General features: G+C 39.6%; 1 protein-coding gene across 2 annotated transcripts; it reads right to left on the reverse strand.

Moving 5' to 3' along the window:
• Nucleotides 1–179: 179 nt before the first annotated feature.
• LOC139123017 (carbohydrate sulfotransferase 1-like) lies at nt 180–20794 on the reverse strand. Of its 2 annotated transcripts, XM_070688956.1 has the most exons (3): nt 20601–20794; nt 11328–11384; nt 180–2593 (listed from the first exon to the last, which is right to left on the reverse strand). In XM_070688956.1, the coding sequence occupies exons 2-3, from the start codon at nt 11350–11352 to the stop codon at nt 1443–1445; spliced, it is 1176 nt and encodes a 391-aa protein (XP_070545057.1). In that variant the 5' UTR covers nt 11353–11384; nt 20601–20794; the 3' UTR covers nt 180–1442. The 2 variants fall into 2 exon arrangements, with proteins under 2 accessions (XP_070545057.1, XP_070545058.1); XM_070688957.1 differs by lacking the exons at nt 11328–11384; nt 20601–20794 and adding an exon at nt 10855–11229.
• Nucleotides 20795–21291: the final 497 nt, after the last annotated feature.

A 21291-nucleotide genomic window follows, 5' to 3' on the forward strand; every position in this document is an offset into this window, starting at 1 on the left:
TGTGTTTATGAAGCATATCATCTCTCGATGCCTGCCTTGCTGATGTCACGCTGTATCATTTGCATAGAAATATCGTGTGATCTTAAAATATAAAAAGCAGTTTCTCAACGCGACGTTTCGACAGGCAAAAACATTACAAGATTGCAAGGTTTAGTCGCTTGATTTACGCACAAGTTAAACATGGTTACAATCTCTTTAATATCTTTCAAAATATATTATACACAACAGAATGATTTCTTCACAACTGTTAACCCTTAAAAAACTGCATATTGCAGAAATTATACAAATTTACACCAGGTGTGACAGGGTTGTCATAAAATGATTTGCGCCCTCTATCGCTCGGTAGCATAATACGCTGTTTGACCTGCCGATCTCCTTTGCCCTTTTGCACATTTGTCCAGATGGATTGATGAAATTCCAATGCTAACATGAATACACCTATACTCGTTCCAGGCTGTCGTTTTATTAGTGTCTTCATTGAAAAGATTGAAAGAGTATATTTCTTTCAAATCTGTTAGTGGAGCCAATGTGTCGTTCATCGCGGTGTGAGTGCGACTTGGCGAGCCACTAACTTGATGTAATCAGGAAATAGCTACCACCGCCAAGCGACTACAACAGGTGAGCTACGTACAGGCTTTGCCTAACTTTACCTCGACGCAGTTACCAGTAGTATGCGGGCGTCCCATAGCCACCAATAAGTACAATTCTGAATCCCTCAGTTATTGTACACCCACCCCGCAACTCAGTTACAAAAAGAAAGTGTTGGTTCACAGAAATTAAAAGCCAAGCAGTCCGTGAAAAGTGGGCCGTGACGAGCAAATAGAGAAATTCCATTTCCGATGCACTCAACTTGCGTCCGTAATTAGCCGTGAAGCCAGACGTCAATATGCTTGCGAAGCTGAGCAACTCGGGTTACATCGGAAATGTATGGTCTCCTGCACAGAGTTTTGTCCTGCCACAGGCCAATGAATTAAATCCAATGTAAGAAAACACCACAACCCCGAGGAGTGACTAAATTGCAGATTAATCTTCAAAGGGTTGGAAACCTGCGACTCTCGTGTCGTGAAATACCGTACGTTCTTTCCGTTTGTAAACGAGTTTCAAATTGCTTGAAATTTCAATACCGAACGACAGAAAGTTTCTGTTACGACTCTGTCGGTTACTTATTGAATAGTGAATCTTTCACACTCTGAACTTGGTCGGATAGTTATTTTCAAATATCCGAACCAAGGACGTATCAAAACAAAATTGCAATATAAGGTGACCCGCACCTACAAAAATAAATCATCTCTTTTAAAAGGATAAAAATGTCTGGTCTGTAGTTTCTATGAAGCAAAATTGATATAGTGCCATTCAACGTAGCATCAACAGGTGGTTGGTGACGTCGGCAAAAAAGAGTTACACTTCTGGCAAAATATCATGATCTAGGTGATGTATGATGATTATCCTGAAAGGATATTGATGGCAAGATTTCTCATCTCATTTTCACTGTCTATGATCTGATACCCTACGGATTTCATCTGCTTAGAGCAGAAAGATTGTATTATTTTGACGTCTCTGAATGCCAGCCTCGTTCGCCACGCTTGTGAAGCAGCGGTTGAGTTTCTTTTCGTGTTCATATTGTTCGTCGTGAGGGCGTCTTGCTTTGTGTTCCTACCGAGCCAGAGTCGGACTGACTTGGAAAAGGGCAAGCCGAGGTACCGGTAAATCGCTTTTGCGGTCTGGAGTGGTTCCATGGCTGCATCCTCGTACCGCAGTATTTTGTAGCGGCCTTTCATCCACTCCGGTAAGTTGGAGCTAAAGTACGTGAGGTCCGCCATCCACTGGCAGTACTGTTTCAAACTGTCCGTCAAGCCAAGCTTGTCGATCGATCTGTTCTCCCAGCTCCTGTACAAAGTCTTTCTGGAGTTTGCTACCCCTCTAGGGTCTCGAACGAGGTGAATGATTTTCAGGTTCATTCCTTGCTCCACGACCAGCGGCTTCAAAAGCTCCAAACTATCTAATCGTATCACTTTCATGGCGACAATCTCGCGAGATTTACAGCTATCGGAGAAATCTTCTGCCGTAGTTTGACCACAGCCGCCATTCGAGCGACACGTCCGTTTTATTTCCCGGCTTTCGTACACCGCATACTCCCAGTGTCGCAGGTGATGGACGTAGTAAGTTGGGAACCGACAGTTGAACAAGTTCTCGATTAGTTCAAACTTTGTTGAGTTTTCTAGATCCTTACTAATCAAGTTTCCGTGCACAATGTCGTGGACGAGCCTCAGAGGCTCGAACATATAAAAGATAGAGGGGTTTTGATTCAACATCTCGCCGATGAATGTCGAACCTGTCCGAAAAGCGCCGACAAGAATAATACGCAGTCCGGGTTGTCTATTGACGATGCCATTATCAACGGACTTCCAAGTTTCGCCCACATCTTGAAGCGAACGTTTGCTTTCGGCGGTGGAAATGTCACTCAGTCTAGGTTGTTGAGATGCTGTATAAATGACCTGATAACCGTTGTAAACCATGATATTGAAAACAGCCATGAAAACAAACAGGACGCCGAGAGCAAACTTTTTCATCCTTCTCCGAATCTTACAAAAATCTGTGGAAAGAGAGACAGATATCGAGATGAAATGATTCGCCTTTAGAGGATGAATGTTAGTAATATCAATTATTTTGTTAAATAGTGGTATTATTGCATACATACAGTGTCCTCTCTCTGGACACAAAATAGATCATAGTTTTGTTAAGGTAGTTCGAAAGTGAAGGACTTAAACTTTTGCTCATGCTTTCCTTGAGGAATCTTTCAACCAATCTCTTTCAAAATCAATAATAAAAAACGGGGTCACCGTGCAATTTTTGGTATAATTAGGGAAAAAATAACTCAAGATTTACCAATATTTAAAATTCAAAATGGCCGCCATTCCTGTGTTAACTTTAAGGAGAAAAATAAAACATTCGAATTTCGAAAAACCAAGCCGATGAAAAGTTTCCTTACACCAAGAGCTTTAAAATGAACATCCACAAGTGGTATATCAGGAAGGAATTGTAAAAGTTTGAGAGTCCAAATTTGTGTCCCCGAGGCACGTCTTAAGAATGGATGCCTTGGAGACAGATATTTGGTCACTTACATTTTCACAAATCTCTCCTGGACCGTCCGCTTGTCTGGACTCACTTTGAATCATGTAGAGTGAATGGACTTTTTACAGCCTTACTTTGGAAAAATCAAAAATTTAACTTTCCCCGAAGAGTCAACACAGAATACAATGACTACGTTGAATTTCAACTTGAATATTGATAGAGTTTAGGTAATGTGTGTCCTAATCCAAAAGCTGCATGGTGACCAGTGATTTGAATTCTTAGTTATGAAAGAGAGTGGCTAAAAGTTTCCTTGAAGAAAATTTGAGCAAAGGTTAAAAGAAACGTTCTCTTTCGAGGTATTACCTTAAGCTAATGGACACCAATAAAGGGGAAATTTAAAAGTTACAGTTTATACCTTGCTCGTACAGAAGTTACTCTATTCTTTCACACAGAAAAATTGGGGGTCACTGCAATGTTTTGTTTTATTTGCTCACGTGTTGACACACGTAAGCATATGTCGCAGCGATGTCTGTCTGTCTGTGTGTCTGTCTGTCTGTCTGTCTGTCTGTCTGTCTGTCTGTCTGTCTGTCTGTCTGTCTGTCTGTCTGTCTGTCTGTCTGTGTGCTCAATATCTCAAAAACGGCTCATCAGATCAGAATCAAATCTGGTACATAGATTCAGTTTGCAAATGGCAAGAACTGATTAGTTTTTGGTGGATGTGGCTTGCTTACTTTTTGCTCATTTGCATAATTAATGATTTTAGAAAAAACGGATATATATTGAGAACGACTGCACACAATTTGATGAGATTTGCTACAAATGTTGATCACATCAAGATATATCAGCTGTGAAAGTTATTAAAGGGGTGACGTGAAAGATAATTACTAATTTGCATATTTAATGAAATTTCCTAATTAGGGGTATATATCTGAATTTACTCAATCAAAATTGACGAAACTTGGTATCCATATTGAAGATACTATGATTTAACATTATTGAAAGTCATTAAGCATTTTTACTTCATCCAAATCCTAATTTGCATATTTAATGACCTTTCGAAATTAAGGATATATATTTGAATTTACATAACCAAAATTGATGAAACTTGCTATGTACATTAAAGATACTATGATAGAACATTATTAAATGTCATTAAGCATTTTTACTTCAGCCAATTCCTAATTTGCATATTTTCTGAACTTTCCTAATTAGGGGTATTTATCTGAATTGACGAGACCAAAGTTGACGAAACTGGCTATGTACATTAAAGATACTATGAAAGAATATTATTGAAAGTCATTAAGCATTTGAACTTTAGCCAATTCCTTATTTGCATATTTAATGAACTTTCATAATCAGGGATATTTATCTGTATTGACAAGACCAAAGTTGACGAAACTGGCTATGTACATTAAAGATACTATGATACGACGTTATTGAAAGTCATTAAGCATTTTTACTTCATGCAGCTCCTAATTGGCATATTTAATGAATTTTTGAAATTAGGGATATATATTTGAATTTACATGACCAAAATTGATGAAACTTGCTATGTAAATTAAAGATACCATTATGTAGGCTAACATTATTGAAAAGCATCAAGCATTTTTGCTTCAGCCAATTCCTAATTTGTGTATTTAATGAGCTTTCCTAATTAGGGATATATACTTGGATTTATTTGATCAAAGTTGGCATAACATGCTATGTACATTGATGATTATACCAGGTTATACCAATATTGGAAGTCATTTCGCACTTAAGTTTTCATGTCAGCTAATTTATAGTTTGCATATCTAATGAGCTTTCAAAGTTTGGAATATTTAGTTTGAAGGACTTGACAAGAGGCAATTACACTTGCTATATAAAGAGGTGATACAGTGACAGCAGTCAAAGAAATTAATTATTTCTATTTCAGCTAATTGCGTATTTGAATACTTAATGACCTATAGAGTTAATCTGTGGTGAATATTGTTCATTATGTTGATCATAATACTTTCAATGAAGTTGCAAACATGTGGCAAAGGTTCAAATTTACACATAACTGCAATATATAATGAAACACGCGAGCATTTACAGTTCATATCTGGTTACAGAAGTAAACTACTTTAAATTCATTCTGTCTATCATCAATTTAAATTATATACCAGATGTTCATAGGAACAAGACGGCAAAAACTTAACTTTCTCAAACTTTCTCAGCTGATTTAGAACAGGTGACATGGCGGCCGACACAGCACGAATGTGGCTTTTCAAACAACCATGAAAATCATCAGGACGCAATAGTCCATCAATAGGCTTAATTCATGAGATTACAGTAAGTCTTGTATTTGTGAAACGTATGGTGATCTGACAAAAATATGAACAAATTAGTCCAATCATCATTTGAATATATTTGAATAAGGTCATCCGTTGGCACCTACCAATGTCCAAAACTGTACTGATAAGAAATTTTACAGGAGATTATTGGTAGAAAAAACGAGCACGCAAAAGTTTTATAATAGTAAAGAAATATAATATTTGAGCAATCCGGAAATCAATCCTAGAGGCCGCTAAAGTTTTTTTCATCATGTGCGCATGCTCGCGACTATTTTGCAAGAAGTGGAACTGCTATAATAAATAGGGCACCAGTCTTCTGACGTTAGCAAACCCTACGATACCAACTATATTGATTCTCAGGACGGTGAGCCATGACTACATCTTAATGACGGGTGTGGCGAAAGCGAAATGAATAACAAATGCTCTGGCTTTCAGGTTTTCGAAACTCGAAAACAGAATTGCATTTTGTGGCATTGTATTATCGATCTAGCTGACGTACTTCTACCTAATGGCTTTCCTGTCATTTATACACGAGTTTTTTCCAATATTCTGACAATTTTCTATCAGTTCGACAGCTTGGTGACCCAGGTCGTCACTTCTTCACCCTAACTTTTTCAGGTAGCCTGTTGTTTGATGTTGTTTTTGGAATACACGAATCAATTCACTGAAATTTGCGTCAAACACCAACACTGCTACCGTCCGTCGTGCCATTGTAGGCACGGCACTTGAAGTCGTCCTTCCCGGATTGCCCGATAAATCAGACTGTCTGTTATCTTTGCTTGACGTGGTTCTCCGCCCCTTTGCTGTCTGCATAACTCGATAACAATTCGGATAACAATCTTGACCCGATATTTATGTCGTTGCAATACAAATGACAAGCTAAAATATCTATGCTTGTATCAAAATGACTTTTTTGTGCTTTTCACTCATTTCCAAGACGAGCCATCACGATCCATTTTCTACCTTTTATAATGCTACCCCACAACCAGCTATCAGACCATGACACTAATGATAATGTCTCTCGTGTCTACAAAAATCAATTTCCATCTGTCGTTGAATTAGTTCGCTCAATTATCTACCACTTTACTGGGTCATTTTGGTGTAACCGCATTAGTAGATGCATTACGGTGAGTGTCTGGAGTCGGTTCCTGTTGGACTGACCCGGCGTGCCATGACAGTTACACCTGCTCGTTTGTCTGGTTCACTTTAGTATTGTAAAAATATGTTCCCTTTCTGCGTCCGTCACTTTATGAAAACTGTTCAAAGTCTCTCTCTCTCTCTCTCTCTCTCTCTCTCTCTCTCTCTCTCTCTCTCTCTCTCTCTCTCTCTCTCTCTCTCTCTCTCTCTCTCTCTCTCTCTCTCTCTCTCTCTCTCTCAGAATTATCGCCGGAAGAACTGGTGGTATATCACAGCAAAATATCATCAGTAATTATATCCTGCTCAAATAGCGGTTTCGTCCCTTCCAATGGTAACATGTATTATACATTACCAATGACAGCGTTCCTGCCTATCTCCCAGTCACCGCAGCTCCATATATAGCTGATTTTATGAACAGACATTTACTATATGCAATTCAAGGGACAATACCCTATGAGCACGAGGCTAAAATGAGCGAGTAGAATTCCTCTGTTCACAGAGTACATTAATGCATTCTGAATGGAAATCGAGACGATCACGTTCCCCGTGTTTGCATTTAATCTGCAAAACTAATCTCGGTACTCGATTCAAACACGAGCATGCTGAAGCTTTTAGTTGAATTCAATGGCCATCCACTTTCTACTGTTGTGCAGATCTGAGAGATACACACTGCAGAGACAGGGCCTTCTTTCGTTGCGGGTTTTGTAAGCGCGACGTGGAGGCACGATAATTGAATGACGATGAACGGTGTAATCACAGTTTTCTTCCCGGGGAGAGTTGCCAAGCACTAATCTCTTAAATCTACAATTGAAAGTACTGCATCGCTGGGTCAAATCGAAGTTTTTAAAAAGCAATATTAAAATGGACACAAAAGAAATTGAGACAGACATTGGCACTAATAAGTAAATCGGATCCTGATTTTTTCGCACACAGAGAGTAACACCGGGCAACGGTTCAATAAAGACGACACGTAGAGCGAAAACAAAATGTGGGATTACCGTAATCTTCATCGACAGATAAGCGGGTCAACCATCGAGCTAATTGTTGGAAATCGCCGACGTGAAGTGGCACTGTCCAATGTGTGTCCAAAATATAATGCACTGAGCATGTCACTGAACACGTATTAAATATTATTATTGTGGGCCAAGACAAAGGTCATTGGTTGTCTGGATGGCATAATTACTCATTCATAATCTACGGGTCCCTTTTCTGATAAGGATGTATTGTCTGTGAGTGCCGATTAAACCACTTTCTCACAGAATTGCGAAAATATAAAGAGGTTTCTCTGAAGCAGCGTTGAAAAATGAATCTGACAAAGGTGTCTGAACGGATTGGCGATTTAGATATTATCCGACCTTTCATTATGAATTTTCAAAGTCTGCCAAATACACCGCAAGTACGCTTTCTTTATTTTCAGGTGAATCGTCTTACATCACAGGGTGGAGGAGAAAAATAGATATTTTTAGTATTTTTTTCCAAACAGAATGGTGAAATAATTAACCATGTTTTACTACAATGAAAGTATGCAATGAGTTCATATGGTTGTCTGTTGAAGGCAAGGCTACGCTTACAGGTAAAACTTTGTACTTTCTTGTTTTGGCGGTAAATCTGCATATTTAGATGTATTCTAATCACGTGACAAAGATGTATACCTTATGAAGAATGGAGTGAGCGAATGTTCTCAAATTTCATACAAAATATAGCGAGTGAGATTAAGACGCATAGATAGGGAAAAAAGAATGTCCGCAATTTATCCATGAAATAAAATATAAACGATGCTAAAATTGGATGTTGTATAGATGTTTGAGCTGTAAATCAACCATATTTATTCGTTTCGTTCAATCATAGCATCATATATTCCGCTTCCATCGTAAAAAACGCGGAGCATGTTGGTCCTATGCACTGTATGCATTCCTTGGATAAACGCAAGACGCTATAAAGACACTTTGAGGCGGCCGTCTTGGTGGTGACGTGATCATAATTTATCCAGAAACAATTTTCTGAGTAGGAAAAATATTCAGAAATTACTGTGATACTGAAATCTGCTTTCACGGGTACATCACTGACGATTTTCAGGCACAGCAACGACTTTATAAAAACATATACCCAATTTATGGTGAAGCCCCGCCTTGATATTTTCTCGCCTCACTCGGGGTATAGAAGCACATGAGGTGTCCACAATTGACAGTGCTCATCACACATATTTATTTAATAATTCTCGTGGTCAATAATCTAACAAAACTGGGATCGCAAGAATTTCACTGACAAGATTATTAAACCAAAGTGATTCTGTCATGGTAATAACAAGTTGCATTAACCCTTTGAGCGCCGAAGTCAATTTTTGTCACCTTTATAAATTTTACCCCAGTCAATTTTTTTCAGATTTTTACCGAAATTTTGATAAAACTGGAGCCAATAAAACATGACGTCAATTTTGTCCAAATTTATTAAAAGACTCATAGAAAAAAATCATAAAAATTGGTAAAATGTTGCACTAAAATTTTGGTGGGAAAAATTACAGCACTCAAAGAGGTTATGTGTACAAGATAGGGATGAATACTAGTTAACAGTATGGCCATTGTAGACACACTCTCTCTCTCTCTCTCTCTCTCTCTCTCTCTCTCTCTCTCTCTCTCTCTCTCTCTCTCTCTCTCTCTCTCTCATATCGAGACCTTGAAAGATTTTGTTGACAGTTGGTCATTTTTCATGTTATCATGTTTAGTTAATAGGACTGGTTGGATAATAATTACGGCAGAGCTTGTCTTTCAGGTCGGGTTTTGTCTACACTGTAATCTTGCCAAACAATTGGCGCTTCCATATCCTGTTAGTATACACCTACCATCAAGCATAACAGACAAAATAGCAATTTTCTGAGGGAAAACATCTACCAATTATTATTCAACAATAGTAAATCTAACGCGAATCAAACTGAGTTTTATCATAGTCTGGGTTTAAGGATTTGACACGAAGGCGTATATCATTTCATGTGCAAAGTCCGTCTTGATTGTGTCTGGGATAAAAATAACGGTCAGCAAACTGTAGATATCTGAATGCAGAACTCTTCGCTGAGTTTAATGTTTACACTGGCGCCGTGGTGTCTCGTCTGAGGTCACGTGTGGCATTACCTGCAGTGCCTGTGTTCATTTCACTGCAAGGTCACCCGCAGCGGAACGAGAAACAGGTAATTCTGAAATTCCGCGGCGCAATAATGTACCTTGTTCCGATATGGGAGCGAACGCCTTGAAGGGGTGATTTAGATATTTCCAACAACTGCTCACCTCTCAGTAGATCAGTATATTTTCCCCGCTGGAATATGCATGTAATACCGGTTTAACCCTATTGAGATTTATTGCTCTCTTGTCATAAATTAGTTCATAGCATATTATATCAGCCTATAATTCGTCAATTTGTACGGCGAACAAACTTCGAAACGGAGCTCTCAGCCGTTGTAGCTCTGCAGGCAACACCTGTACAGCAGACATATAACGCTTACTGGCTGGTCACACGAGACAAAGACCGTTCGTCTGAAAACATAGCCGTGGGCCAACAGTGAAACCTAGCGGCCATTGAATCGTGCAATGAAACAATAACTGTTTTAACATAGCATTCAAAACATTTCTCTTACATGGTAGAGCTAGTTGTTCCCATACACCTGAATCTAGACATGCGTTTCAGATTCTGCGACCCCTCCCGCGAAAAAACTAAATGAATGCGGCATGAAGACCCATGTGCTTGAGATAAATTATTAAGGAATATTTAATAGACGGGGACTGCTGGTTCGTCCATATCCGATGATGTCATTTCGCTCTATTGTACTCTTTGCGTTATAAATTATGGAAATCTTATATCTCCATAGTTACCGCCTTCGGTGTCTGTGAACTTCAAGGTCGTCGCGCGAATCTCAGGCAATCGGATGTGACTGTCATATACGTCCACTTTACAAGAGAGAGAGAGAGAGAGAGAGAGAGAGAGAGAGAGGGAGGGAGACTGATTCACATAATACTGTATTTACCTCGTCCTGTCAAACTGAAGCCAATTCAAAGAACGTACTCGAGAAAATGCAATTTGGATTCGCGGTGCTCTTGTGGAACGCAATTAGAGAAATAGCAAAGTACGGTAGACATTATCCCGAGGGTGAATGGTTTAATGTAAAGTGGTTCACTTTCACATGGACGAGGAATTCACTGCAAAAGTACACTCCTGCCTCATGGATTGTACTAATACCTTACCGTCAACGGGAAACCACGTTTGTTCATCTCTCTCTCTCTCTCTCTCTCTCTCTCTCTCTCTCTCTCTCTCTCTCTCTCTCTCTTAATTGTGAATAACTTACTATGTCTTTTTGTAGCCAAGAAGTCAAGAATCTACCTCTAAGAGACCGATATAGATTTCGAAACCAGAGACGATGACCAAAGGCGGTTGAATACGCCAATTCTGTGTCTCCATTGAAGCAATGCCGCCTAAAACTGCAACAAACTTGACGCGTCTGGATACTATTGCAGACTGCTTGTGTGTGACCCAAATATTTTGCCGCAAAAATCTTCCTTTCTATGCGAGAGACACGGAACCTTACACTGTCCTTACTCAAGTCGTGTTTTGATAACCGGTTTACATTGCGGGGGTATGATCCGATGAGCTCGTCGTAGATCTGTTACCTCATATCAGATCTGTCGACAGTTCGTACCGGCAAACAAACACACACTAATCCCCTACCCATGTCAAGTGTCGAGTTATAACGGAGGCCTTAGCCAGCGTTTGTACAGCAAATATATGGTTGAGTGTCTGAGAGAGAAGTTGTCTACTTACTCGGGTATCTGGCTGTCAACACCATCCACGGGGAATCGCTCTTCTAAACTCCAAAATCTGCCAAAAATAGAAAACCGAGATCATCTCAAAAACACGATTCATGAGTCACCTTCGGCACAGTTTTTCAAGCACAGTGACCAGCGCGGTCGCGATAAGTGTACTGGGAAACTGGTGGCGCTCTACCGGTCGACCTCGGGCAAGAAACAATTCATAATTTTGCTTGACTGAGCTCGTTATTGTGTCTGAGTGTTGGGTATGTTGAAAACACTTGAAAAGCTCCTTTCCTGTGTGTTGTCCGAGGCATGCTCTGCTGATTGGACGCCTGACAAAGGCCCATTCATGCCATGCGCCCACTTCGCTGTGTCAACATTAAAGCTACAGAAGCCTTTGCATGCTTCACTCCTTAGGTAACTGAAGTATCGGACGCGCTGTTTGAGAAATGACAAAGCTTTTTGTACACAAGCTTGAACACCGGACGTGTTGATTTCCAAATTGAAAAAGAAATTAACATGGTAATCATAACCATTCGGCATAATGCAAATTGACATTGTGTCTGCTGACAAACAAAGTTGAAGTGCAAACTCGCCATAATGTGTATCCAAACAATCTCAGAGAAAGGGCTGGGGGATTGATTTTCATGATTTACACTTCAAATTAAGCAGGCAATTTCCTTTGTGTGAAACTATAATTGAAACTATTAAGTTCATGTAGGCAGATGGGCATTTCCCAGAGATTACCATGGTAACGACCAATTATATTATATACTTATCGTGGAATACAATCACAGCAAAGTCGTACTTTTTTTTACATCCATGCACTACTATACAATGTCATGTTACTCTTCCCATGGAGTTTTTACCTCCATGATCTTCCGAACGGCTGTAACCGCGGTCACATAGCCTTGCGTAGAGAAATGTGGGTTACGGGCGCGTAAAAAGCCTAGAATGCGTTAAGGTAAAGGACGACGAATTCGGACGCGCACACGCTTTAGAACGTTTCTGCGCAGATTTAACTCCAGCCTGCCGCAAATGGGTTATTTTGTAGCGCATGTATTTAACATCACCTGTCATTGTTGAAATTGCGCTTTTACCTAATTTTTGACCCAGTGTCTTAGAAATACATGTGACCTATAACCTTGTCATATTTTGACCCCCTAGGAAGCTGGTTTTTATTCAATATGAGTGAAAAATTAACATTTCTCTCCCATTTATATGGCGCAAATTACCCATTCACCCGGAGATATTGTAAAAAGTAGCGTGGTGACACCCTTTTATTAAAAGTATAAACTAAATGGTATTATGTCAGGAGTTTATTCGCCAAGTTTGGTCAAAATGACACCATTCAAAGCGACAGGAAGAAAGTTCGAAAATTATGTAGTGATATAATTTCGATATCGTCATTTTTGTAATCGATACTTATGTTAAAATTTCTTCACAAACATCATGAAAACTATACATTCGATAGACATGGATCTTAAGTCTTGGTATTTATTAAAATTAACTCATTTGTTAAGCGTTTTATAATTGCTTTCTTTAGTTTAAGTGAATTATATCATTTTTATTTATTTCTAACGACGCCATTTTAACGTCCGTTTCCATGGAAACAAGCGTGGTGACCCCCATTTTTTATTTCATTTTTGCACTTGCACAACTTCCAAAAATATTTGTGCAAAGTTTCAAGAAAATGACACCACAACTTAATTTTGACGTAATTCGTAGTACTACACCCTAACTCAAGGAATACAATGAGTTGTATCCGGGGCTGGTCTTGAGCTTTCAGTGCACAGCCAGTTTTCCATGCACATGGTTCGGTTCATAGTGAGTTGTCAAGACGACGAGAGTTGTCAAGTTATTTCAAGCATGGATGTAAAAAATAGACATCCATGTTTCAAGCAATATTCTCTATGTACATGACCCTTCACCTTAACGCCCAGTACATTTAATTAGTGTAACAATCGGTAACAAATGATTTCACAGCTACGTGACAGTCGCTTTGTCTGCCTGTTTTCGATGCTTGACCACCCAAAGGCAGTTTCTGAGACAACCGTTGCTTCAACGGAACAATGCAGACTTGTTATCGGCACAATGCACCATTCTCATTGACCATTTCAAAGAGCTGAAGTTAAAAAGTCTGTCGAATGCCTGCAAACTCCAAAGATGTAACTTCTTGAACATTTTTCATTTTTTCTATTTGTAAGAATGTAATTTCTTATTCTCGTCCTCCTAAAATCACATAGAAATGCCTGGCGTCCATCTTGTCAACACAGGCTAAATGTATGTGGTGTATTTTATGTTGACAACTGAATTGGTCCGGAATAGACAATGTCACATGTTTTCGCAATGCGTTGTGTCTGAAAGGCTGATACTTTATTTTTGGCGGTTTTCATTCACAGAGATGTTTACTTGTTCTAAAAATCAAAATAAATGGATATATTATCACAAGTTACATTCAATTTATCCATTGAGGATAAGCTCTGAGTGTGCCCAGTCTTGGGGTCTAGGAATGCCCGTGGAACCCCGTTTCCACGCCCCATAAAACATGGAACAGAGACACAGCTCGCATGATGTACAAAACTACCAAACTTGCAAAGCAGCCTTCCATTCAGGTTCTGCGCAGCTAAAATCTTGCCCTCGCCTAAGTTTGGCCATAGAGCCTTGAGACTGGGGGTCTATGATTCGGCTGTGATGCAGAGCCTGAAAACCTGAAGGATACGCTGTCGATTAAGACTATCAGCACCCATCGTTGTTGATACGACATAGATCCAAATTATTTATTTGGTAATCTACCCTTCGACAGATTCCTTGCTAATTTAAAAATTTACAGACTTTTTCAATTAAAGGAGGAATCAGATTTAGGGAGCTGTCACGCATCCTCTAGGTAATAGTTTTGTTTTTTCGTTTGAATTAATTGCGTCGTCCTTGTATAAGATACGTGTTTACTTCACTCCACAGAAATCGGAGACTGTGTTATGTGTTCATGCATCAGGTACACGCTGGCAAAACTTGCGATCTGAAAGGCATGTAAGATAATGCTTCCCGGCCTTAGCGTCTGAGGTAATTTGGAAGACCTGAAAGAAAATACGTGACTGACTTATTCGGATAAGAAAACACATATATCAATGTAATAAACTGCCTGTAGTATATTGCGTTCAAATTTGGTGTACACTCTCGTCACGAGATTGGAAATGCATTATTAATGGAGTTAGATCAGAAAGCAGTTTCAATCACTCTTCGGTCTGCCATTTGAGATAAATGAGCAACAAACAATATAGGATTAATAATTTCTACATATAAGCAAACTGCCGATGTCGTAATACTTTTGAAACTGACACGCAAGCTGAACGCGTGTACCGCTATTGTTCCTTTCAATAAACCGCATACCGAGGATGCTATTAAAATTAAAGATGACCGATTAACATTTGATCAGCCGCCGAGTTTGCAAGTGACATGCATCGACATGCATCCTAACACAGCCGGCTTTGCTCCCTGGAATGTCGGCAGTTATAAAGATTCTGAGTCGTACACTTTTGCGAACGAGTTCTACCAAGAAACATACCAGTTTGACATCATAACCCTTTGGGTAATTCCCAGCAAAATACACAGGCACAATTTTAAAGACAGTCTCAAAATTGAACCCTGAGTGTTATTTAATTGTTTATCTTACATTACTATACAGGGCAAAATTGCAAGCTCTAATTTTGCCACTTACTGCGAAGATTTGGTGAAATTTAAGTATCAAATCTATTGCATTACAAAAACAAAATGCACTTGAGCCCTGGAGAAAAAGTTTTACATCAATTAGGCGAACCTGAAGTAGAAACCCGAGAGTAAATTTCCTCTTTGCAATTGTAAACTTGCCATGTTCAGCTAATACAATACTTAAATTGACTTGCAATATCTGTAGGGGCAATCGTAGCTAGGCGCCAGCACTGTGTTAGGCGCGTTGCCGCATCACTGGAAACCAACTTTAATTCGCGGATTCTGTACACGCGCATGTCTAGTCTTGTTGTGGCAGCCGGTCAGAGTACACGCCTCGCCGGCGACTATAAACCCGGACGTATTACATTTTAAGCGGGACAGAGCTTGCTATCAAGATGCAAGTAGGGAGCGAGCTCACATACCGAATCAAACACGCAACGCTAGAATTTGGACAAGTAATTTACTCGGAACCAAACCATGCGTTAATCTCTTATATGAGCGGGTCTTCCCTCCTTTCGAGGGAGCACCCGACTTTAATTTGGCACCGGCTTGGGTTTCGATTGCCTCAAACGATTCGATATTCTCCGGACGCCGAGCAAATTGGTGCCAGCACAGTTGAAGAAGGCTACGTCGCAACTAATAACGTCATTTTGCAGAACACAGTAGGCAGTAATGAGAGTATGTATGGAGTTCATAAGCCAAACCCGTTATCGCTAAGAGTCAGCCTAAGATTGCTGTCACAATTATGGACCCTGATTCCATAAATCATTTGGATTGCATAAATCTAAAGTTGCATTCTATCCCTCTCTATTTGAGTTATTATATTAATTTACATAACATTGCGTTTGCGATACATATTTCGTTTCTAATCTAATATCCGAAAGTAATCTGAATATTCAGTGTTCTTGTGTAGTTTGGATTCTTATAGAAGCCGATGTTGCATTATGGTGCTGGGCTAGGCTAAAGCTTTTGAGTCATTTGAACAAGGAACTACAATGCTTCATTCAACACCGAATTTCACCTTTTTGAAACAAGCGCCTATACTGAGCAGTTATGATTACATCACCAATTGATGAACAACATTTTTGAGATGGTTTCGATTAGGTGATTAAAGCAGAACTGATCTCATCGTTGTGATTTTGATGAAGCGAGTTACCATAAAAATGTCATTAATCAGCCCAAGCATCCTCATAAGTGTGGACTACTACTGAAGACATTTGAAACAAGATAATTTTGAATGTCAAACTCTCCACTTATATTTGAGGGACAACCTTTGCCTAGTACCACCAGGTGTATCTACTGGGAAACTGTAGAAAATGAGTCCTAGTTCCAGATACTGGTTAAACTTTGTGAATTTGAAGTTGTTGGAGTCTTCGGTGGGTAACGACTTCCGGTCGTGATTTGCATATTGCTCACAGGATGCAAGCTACCTGTCACGCCAATGGAATGCGATAAGCCTATTCTTTCTGCATACTAATTTCAGTGAAATGGACCGAATGGGAATATACATCACGCAGTGACATAAATGTACATTTCATTGCGTCCCTGGATGTAAGTGAGCGAGGCTGTGAATTTCATTTGTGCTTTCCACACTATTGCATGAATAACCAATCTTCCTCGTTGTGTTCCGGACATGAATGAGAGCCCCGGTCTCCCCGGGCAAGACATCCTAAGAATACTATGGTGATGATGTTTCCTCATGCCTTGTCTAATATTAGATGTATCTCTACAATCATGATAATTATCATATGAATATAGATCACGCATCGACAGCTGTGGCGGACAACGGAAACAGGAAACATAATCCCGACAGTGATATACGCAGCTATTGAATCTGTCAACTCTTCTACTCATCAATTTTTTCGTCCAACAAACTTTATACAAAAGAAAATAGAGATGCCTCTTGATACAAACATGACTTGCCGTCATGAGATGACAACAGTTCTGAAGTTTTTTTTTTAATATTGTGGTTTTGTTTCATCAGTTATAATGGCGGCGACAACAGCATCATTGACGACGAGGCAGTGATGATGTTGAGTTGATGATAACATTGATGAGGAGGATAATTATTGTGATGATGATGATGATGATATGATGATGATGATGATGATGATGATGATAAGATGGTGATGATGATGCTGACGAAGACGACTAAGATGAAGACGACGATGATGATGCTTTCAGTATGAGTAACAATGAGATGACACAGGTAGAAGACACTGATTAAGATTAGGCCTCTGGAGAGAATGAGGAATATCGAAAGAACCATAGAAGACATTGGACCGAGGAAAAGCACCTGGGAATAATTATAACTTGCAATTGATATTAGAGTGATCACTGCCCCCATCAATCATTTTCATAACCTTGTTAGAGAAAGTGATGATTCATTGTGCGAAAGAAAGAGGAAATACAGAGAATACAAGTACGAAGCGAATGTAATTAAGAGTTTCTCAAAGGAGAGATTAATGGTTTGGTCTGTCCGATACTATTTATTAAAGTGGCATAATTAGATAAAAACGCAATTTACTGTAATCGTGGAAATTTTTTTACACGATGATTTCGGAGATTACATGGTACTCAACACGAAATCGTCTTACGTTGGATGAGGTTTGAACATCACAAATACAAGGAAAAACATCACGCGCCAAGGTTTTATCAGTTTGCAGCTGCTGTGAGCAAGGCAGACATGTGGCGCATTACCCATCAGTTTATCATGCACATCACCTCGGCATATTACAGAGATCTGAATTCAGGCGTCAGTCTGCGCGTGCGTTGAACAGATGAGAGAAAAATTGTTCACGCTTGGTAAGATTTACGAGGAAATAATGAAATGAATACTATGAATTAACGTCGGTGTGTTTTTATTGTTCCTGGTTTCATCCAGTCAACTGTTTTCTGACAGGCGATGATAACAACTGATCTGACAAATTTCACCACAAAAACTTGTTTCAACGAATTCGAATTTCAACCCGGTAGGCGCACTCGCATCTGTATACTCAGAATGTTTGCACATTGGCGAGGCCCACTGAAGATTTGAATTTCTCTCGGCGCACATTACGGAAAGCCGAATCTACTTGTAGTTAGGCGCCAGGGAAGGGTCACCCTGCCATAATAACAGTTTGAAATGTCCTCGGTATCAAAGTTTTGCCTCGAGCGAGTGAAAACATGAGTGGGGCCTTGTACATCTGTCAGGTCCATACTTTCAGGGTTTACATGTAAGTGAATGCAAACATTGGTCAGTGATTCGACCTTTCAGTTATGTGCACATCATTACTGGTACTTTCCACAACCTTCAAACCCTGTAATACAGACTAAAATACAAATCATGTTGCCCCCTTCCCCCTCCTTGTTGCTTTTTATAGAACCATTGGAGTCTGCTTGCTCAAGCTTAAAATTGATCTCCGAGCCAACTTTGGTGTATCATGAGTGCTAACAGCATTCGGGATTTTCTTGAGAGCACAGTGACCGAATCACGTTGTTGTCTGAAAGTCCATACAAAAATGTATTAAAACAGTTTGTATGTGTCAGACTTTTAGTAGTATAAAGAATTCACACCTGTCTTAGCGACAAGTATATTACAGAATATATTCAACTATGTAGCTTTATAATACTTCTTTGGTCGATTAAAACTCAGTAAGTGCTTAAATTCGCATCCGGTGATGACTTGACGACCCACGTGATTCTGAATCTGTCTTCGGATGATGTGAAGGAAACTTGCATATCAACCTGGTCAACGTGTTGTAAGGCAAAGGGTATATGTCATGCACGCATCCATTAGTTGAATCAAAATATCATTTAACCCGGTTCGTATATTCCAGACTCTTTGAGTTTTAACTCGTTTTAACAGTGAAAGCAATACCTAGAAAATTTGTAGCCGAATTCAAGCAGAAAGGGAAATGGGAGTTGGTATATTTTGTTGACCTTTAGGGTCAATAAAGTTGTTACAAACGGAGGGTGTTTTCATGATAAATCTAAGTGCTTTCCTAATTTGAAATGCTTTCTCATACAACACATATTTGCCACTCCCTGATTGGAACTATATAATATGCTATAATGTGTCCATATACGTGTTCAGGGTGAACCTCGACGTTACGAGGATAAAGATGTGGGCTGTGAAACACTTAGTTATCATTTTTGTTTACCACTGTGTCGTAGGTAAAGTGTGCAAATAAAATAAATTACTGCAAAATTAGATGTACAAACATTCGTAGATTTCATTTGCCCCCAGTTCTCGATAGGTTTATATCCCATAATTTTTCCAATAAAAATGTCAAATACAGGCCTACAAGAAGCCATTTTAAAAGCTCAGTATCTAATTCTCAGCTTCGGTGAATTTAAAGTGTATTGTATACTAGGGCCGGGAGGTCACTCCGCAAATGTACTTTCACGGAAATTAGATTCATGATCCAGTTTTCTTGCCTGCTGTCAGGGGCAACGAGCGGGGATTCAGACTGTCTTGTTTTATGCAAATCGCATGCGATGCCCATGGGGTGAAGACCTCGTGACGTCACGTGATGTACGAGTCGCAGGTAGTGAACACGATGACTCCAATCAAGGAGCCACTTACATTTACGAATCAAGTAGTTGTAATTTTGTAGATGCATCTCGGTGTGATAAGCTGAATAGAAGGTTTTCCACTCTTCTAGAGTTGTTTTTTATTTACATAGAAGAAACATTTACCCTTGCGGAGCCAAATTTTGGAATAGCCCCCGTTGTTGTCTATGGTAAAGTGGGGCACCTAATGACAAAAATGGGGAGGGTTAAATCCCGGTGTCTATTGGCTTTTTTCTTTAGAGTTAACACACCATGGCAAGTACGTGTTACGTTTCCTCGTTGTTTGATTACAAATAGTAATGCGACCGAGAAGTGAACGGCAAAGAAAACGGCGCTATGTGAAAGGAAATCGGGCTTAATAAAAGAACAGCTCAAGCACCAACAAAAACAATACACTGTACATGTTCAGAGAACACCAGTATTGGAACGGATTGAGTGTTGGCATCAACTCGTCACCTGGGAATAGCTTACGGAATAATACAGCTCTCCAGACAGGGACGGTATAGTTTATGAAGGTCAGAGGTGACATGCGTGTCTTTTTTTCATAATTGCGTGACGCAAGTTGTGTTCATGGATCATATATAAGCCGTTTCAGTCATGACAAAACAGAATAGACCAGTGTCGACTGTAATATTAGGAGGTTATTACGTATAGCCGACTATAATTTGTTCCCAAATTAAAAACCCTTAATTATGTAAACTTGTCAAGTATTTAAAATTTAAAGTACAATGCTACCCGACTGATTAACGCTGTTTTACGTTTTTGTATCGATATTAATTCAATACAGGTGTGAGGTCGACTTCAACAGAGGTCAATGACCTGTCCTTGTGATCTGACCTTGGATGTGAAGATGACATGTTCAGCGAAATTTGGAGGTCTAGTAAGCATTGTATGATAAAAGTCGTTTACTTCGATGTCAAAATATTAGTAATAATTATGGTATAGATGATGAATTAAATCTAGTCACGCAAGCGCAAGTTTCTCTGTACATGAAAAATATATTCACCACTGTACAGCTCACCTTATACTGATAGCACGGCTCACACAACAGTCGATGTTACTCCAAAGCGTCGGCATCAAACTCGGGGTCCAAGAATGAGATCAATCAGGTTGCCAATTAAAGGTAGCAGAAAAATTCCCCGTGTTGTTTTACAAGATGTGGGCGCGACTCGAGCACGGTTACATACTAGTGAAAGTGAACGGCCGATGCAAGTTGTTTTATTGATGGGGTTGAGGTGATAAAAAATGATTTTCCCCTACACCGGTTTGATGGCGCCATCGGCTTTGCAAGATGTTTCACTATGCCTCCAGGGATATTTGCTATATTTATATTAATGGTTCGAAGGAGATGCCAGTCGGTGCATAAAGTACAGTCATGACGTTCGCAATTATTATGGGGTGGATTTTTCCTGAATTCAGCGGCCAATTTTCGAGCTAATGGCACATGGCGTGTTCTCTCGCACCATCACGTAGGTTATCTACCTAGCGGATCTGAGTAGATAATACTAATATTGTGGAAGCAATGCGCCCTTGACTTCACTTCTCTATACTTGATATCCCCAAAGATAGCTGTCACCCCTTTGGAACATTATCAGTGAGCAAACTTTATGACGTAGTCAAACTGAAGGACTCGGCCCAACTTTTTGAGGTCACTCTATGAATATATGCGATTATGCATGAATTAAATGGCCATGAGACGATACCTGTAATTT

The sequence above is a fragment of the Ptychodera flava genome, chromosome 22 (genome assembly GCF_041260155.1).
Source record: "Ptychodera flava strain L36383 chromosome 22, AS_Pfla_20210202, whole genome shotgun sequence".
Lineage (NCBI taxonomy): Eukaryota > Metazoa > Hemichordata > Enteropneusta > Ptychoderidae > Ptychodera > Ptychodera flava.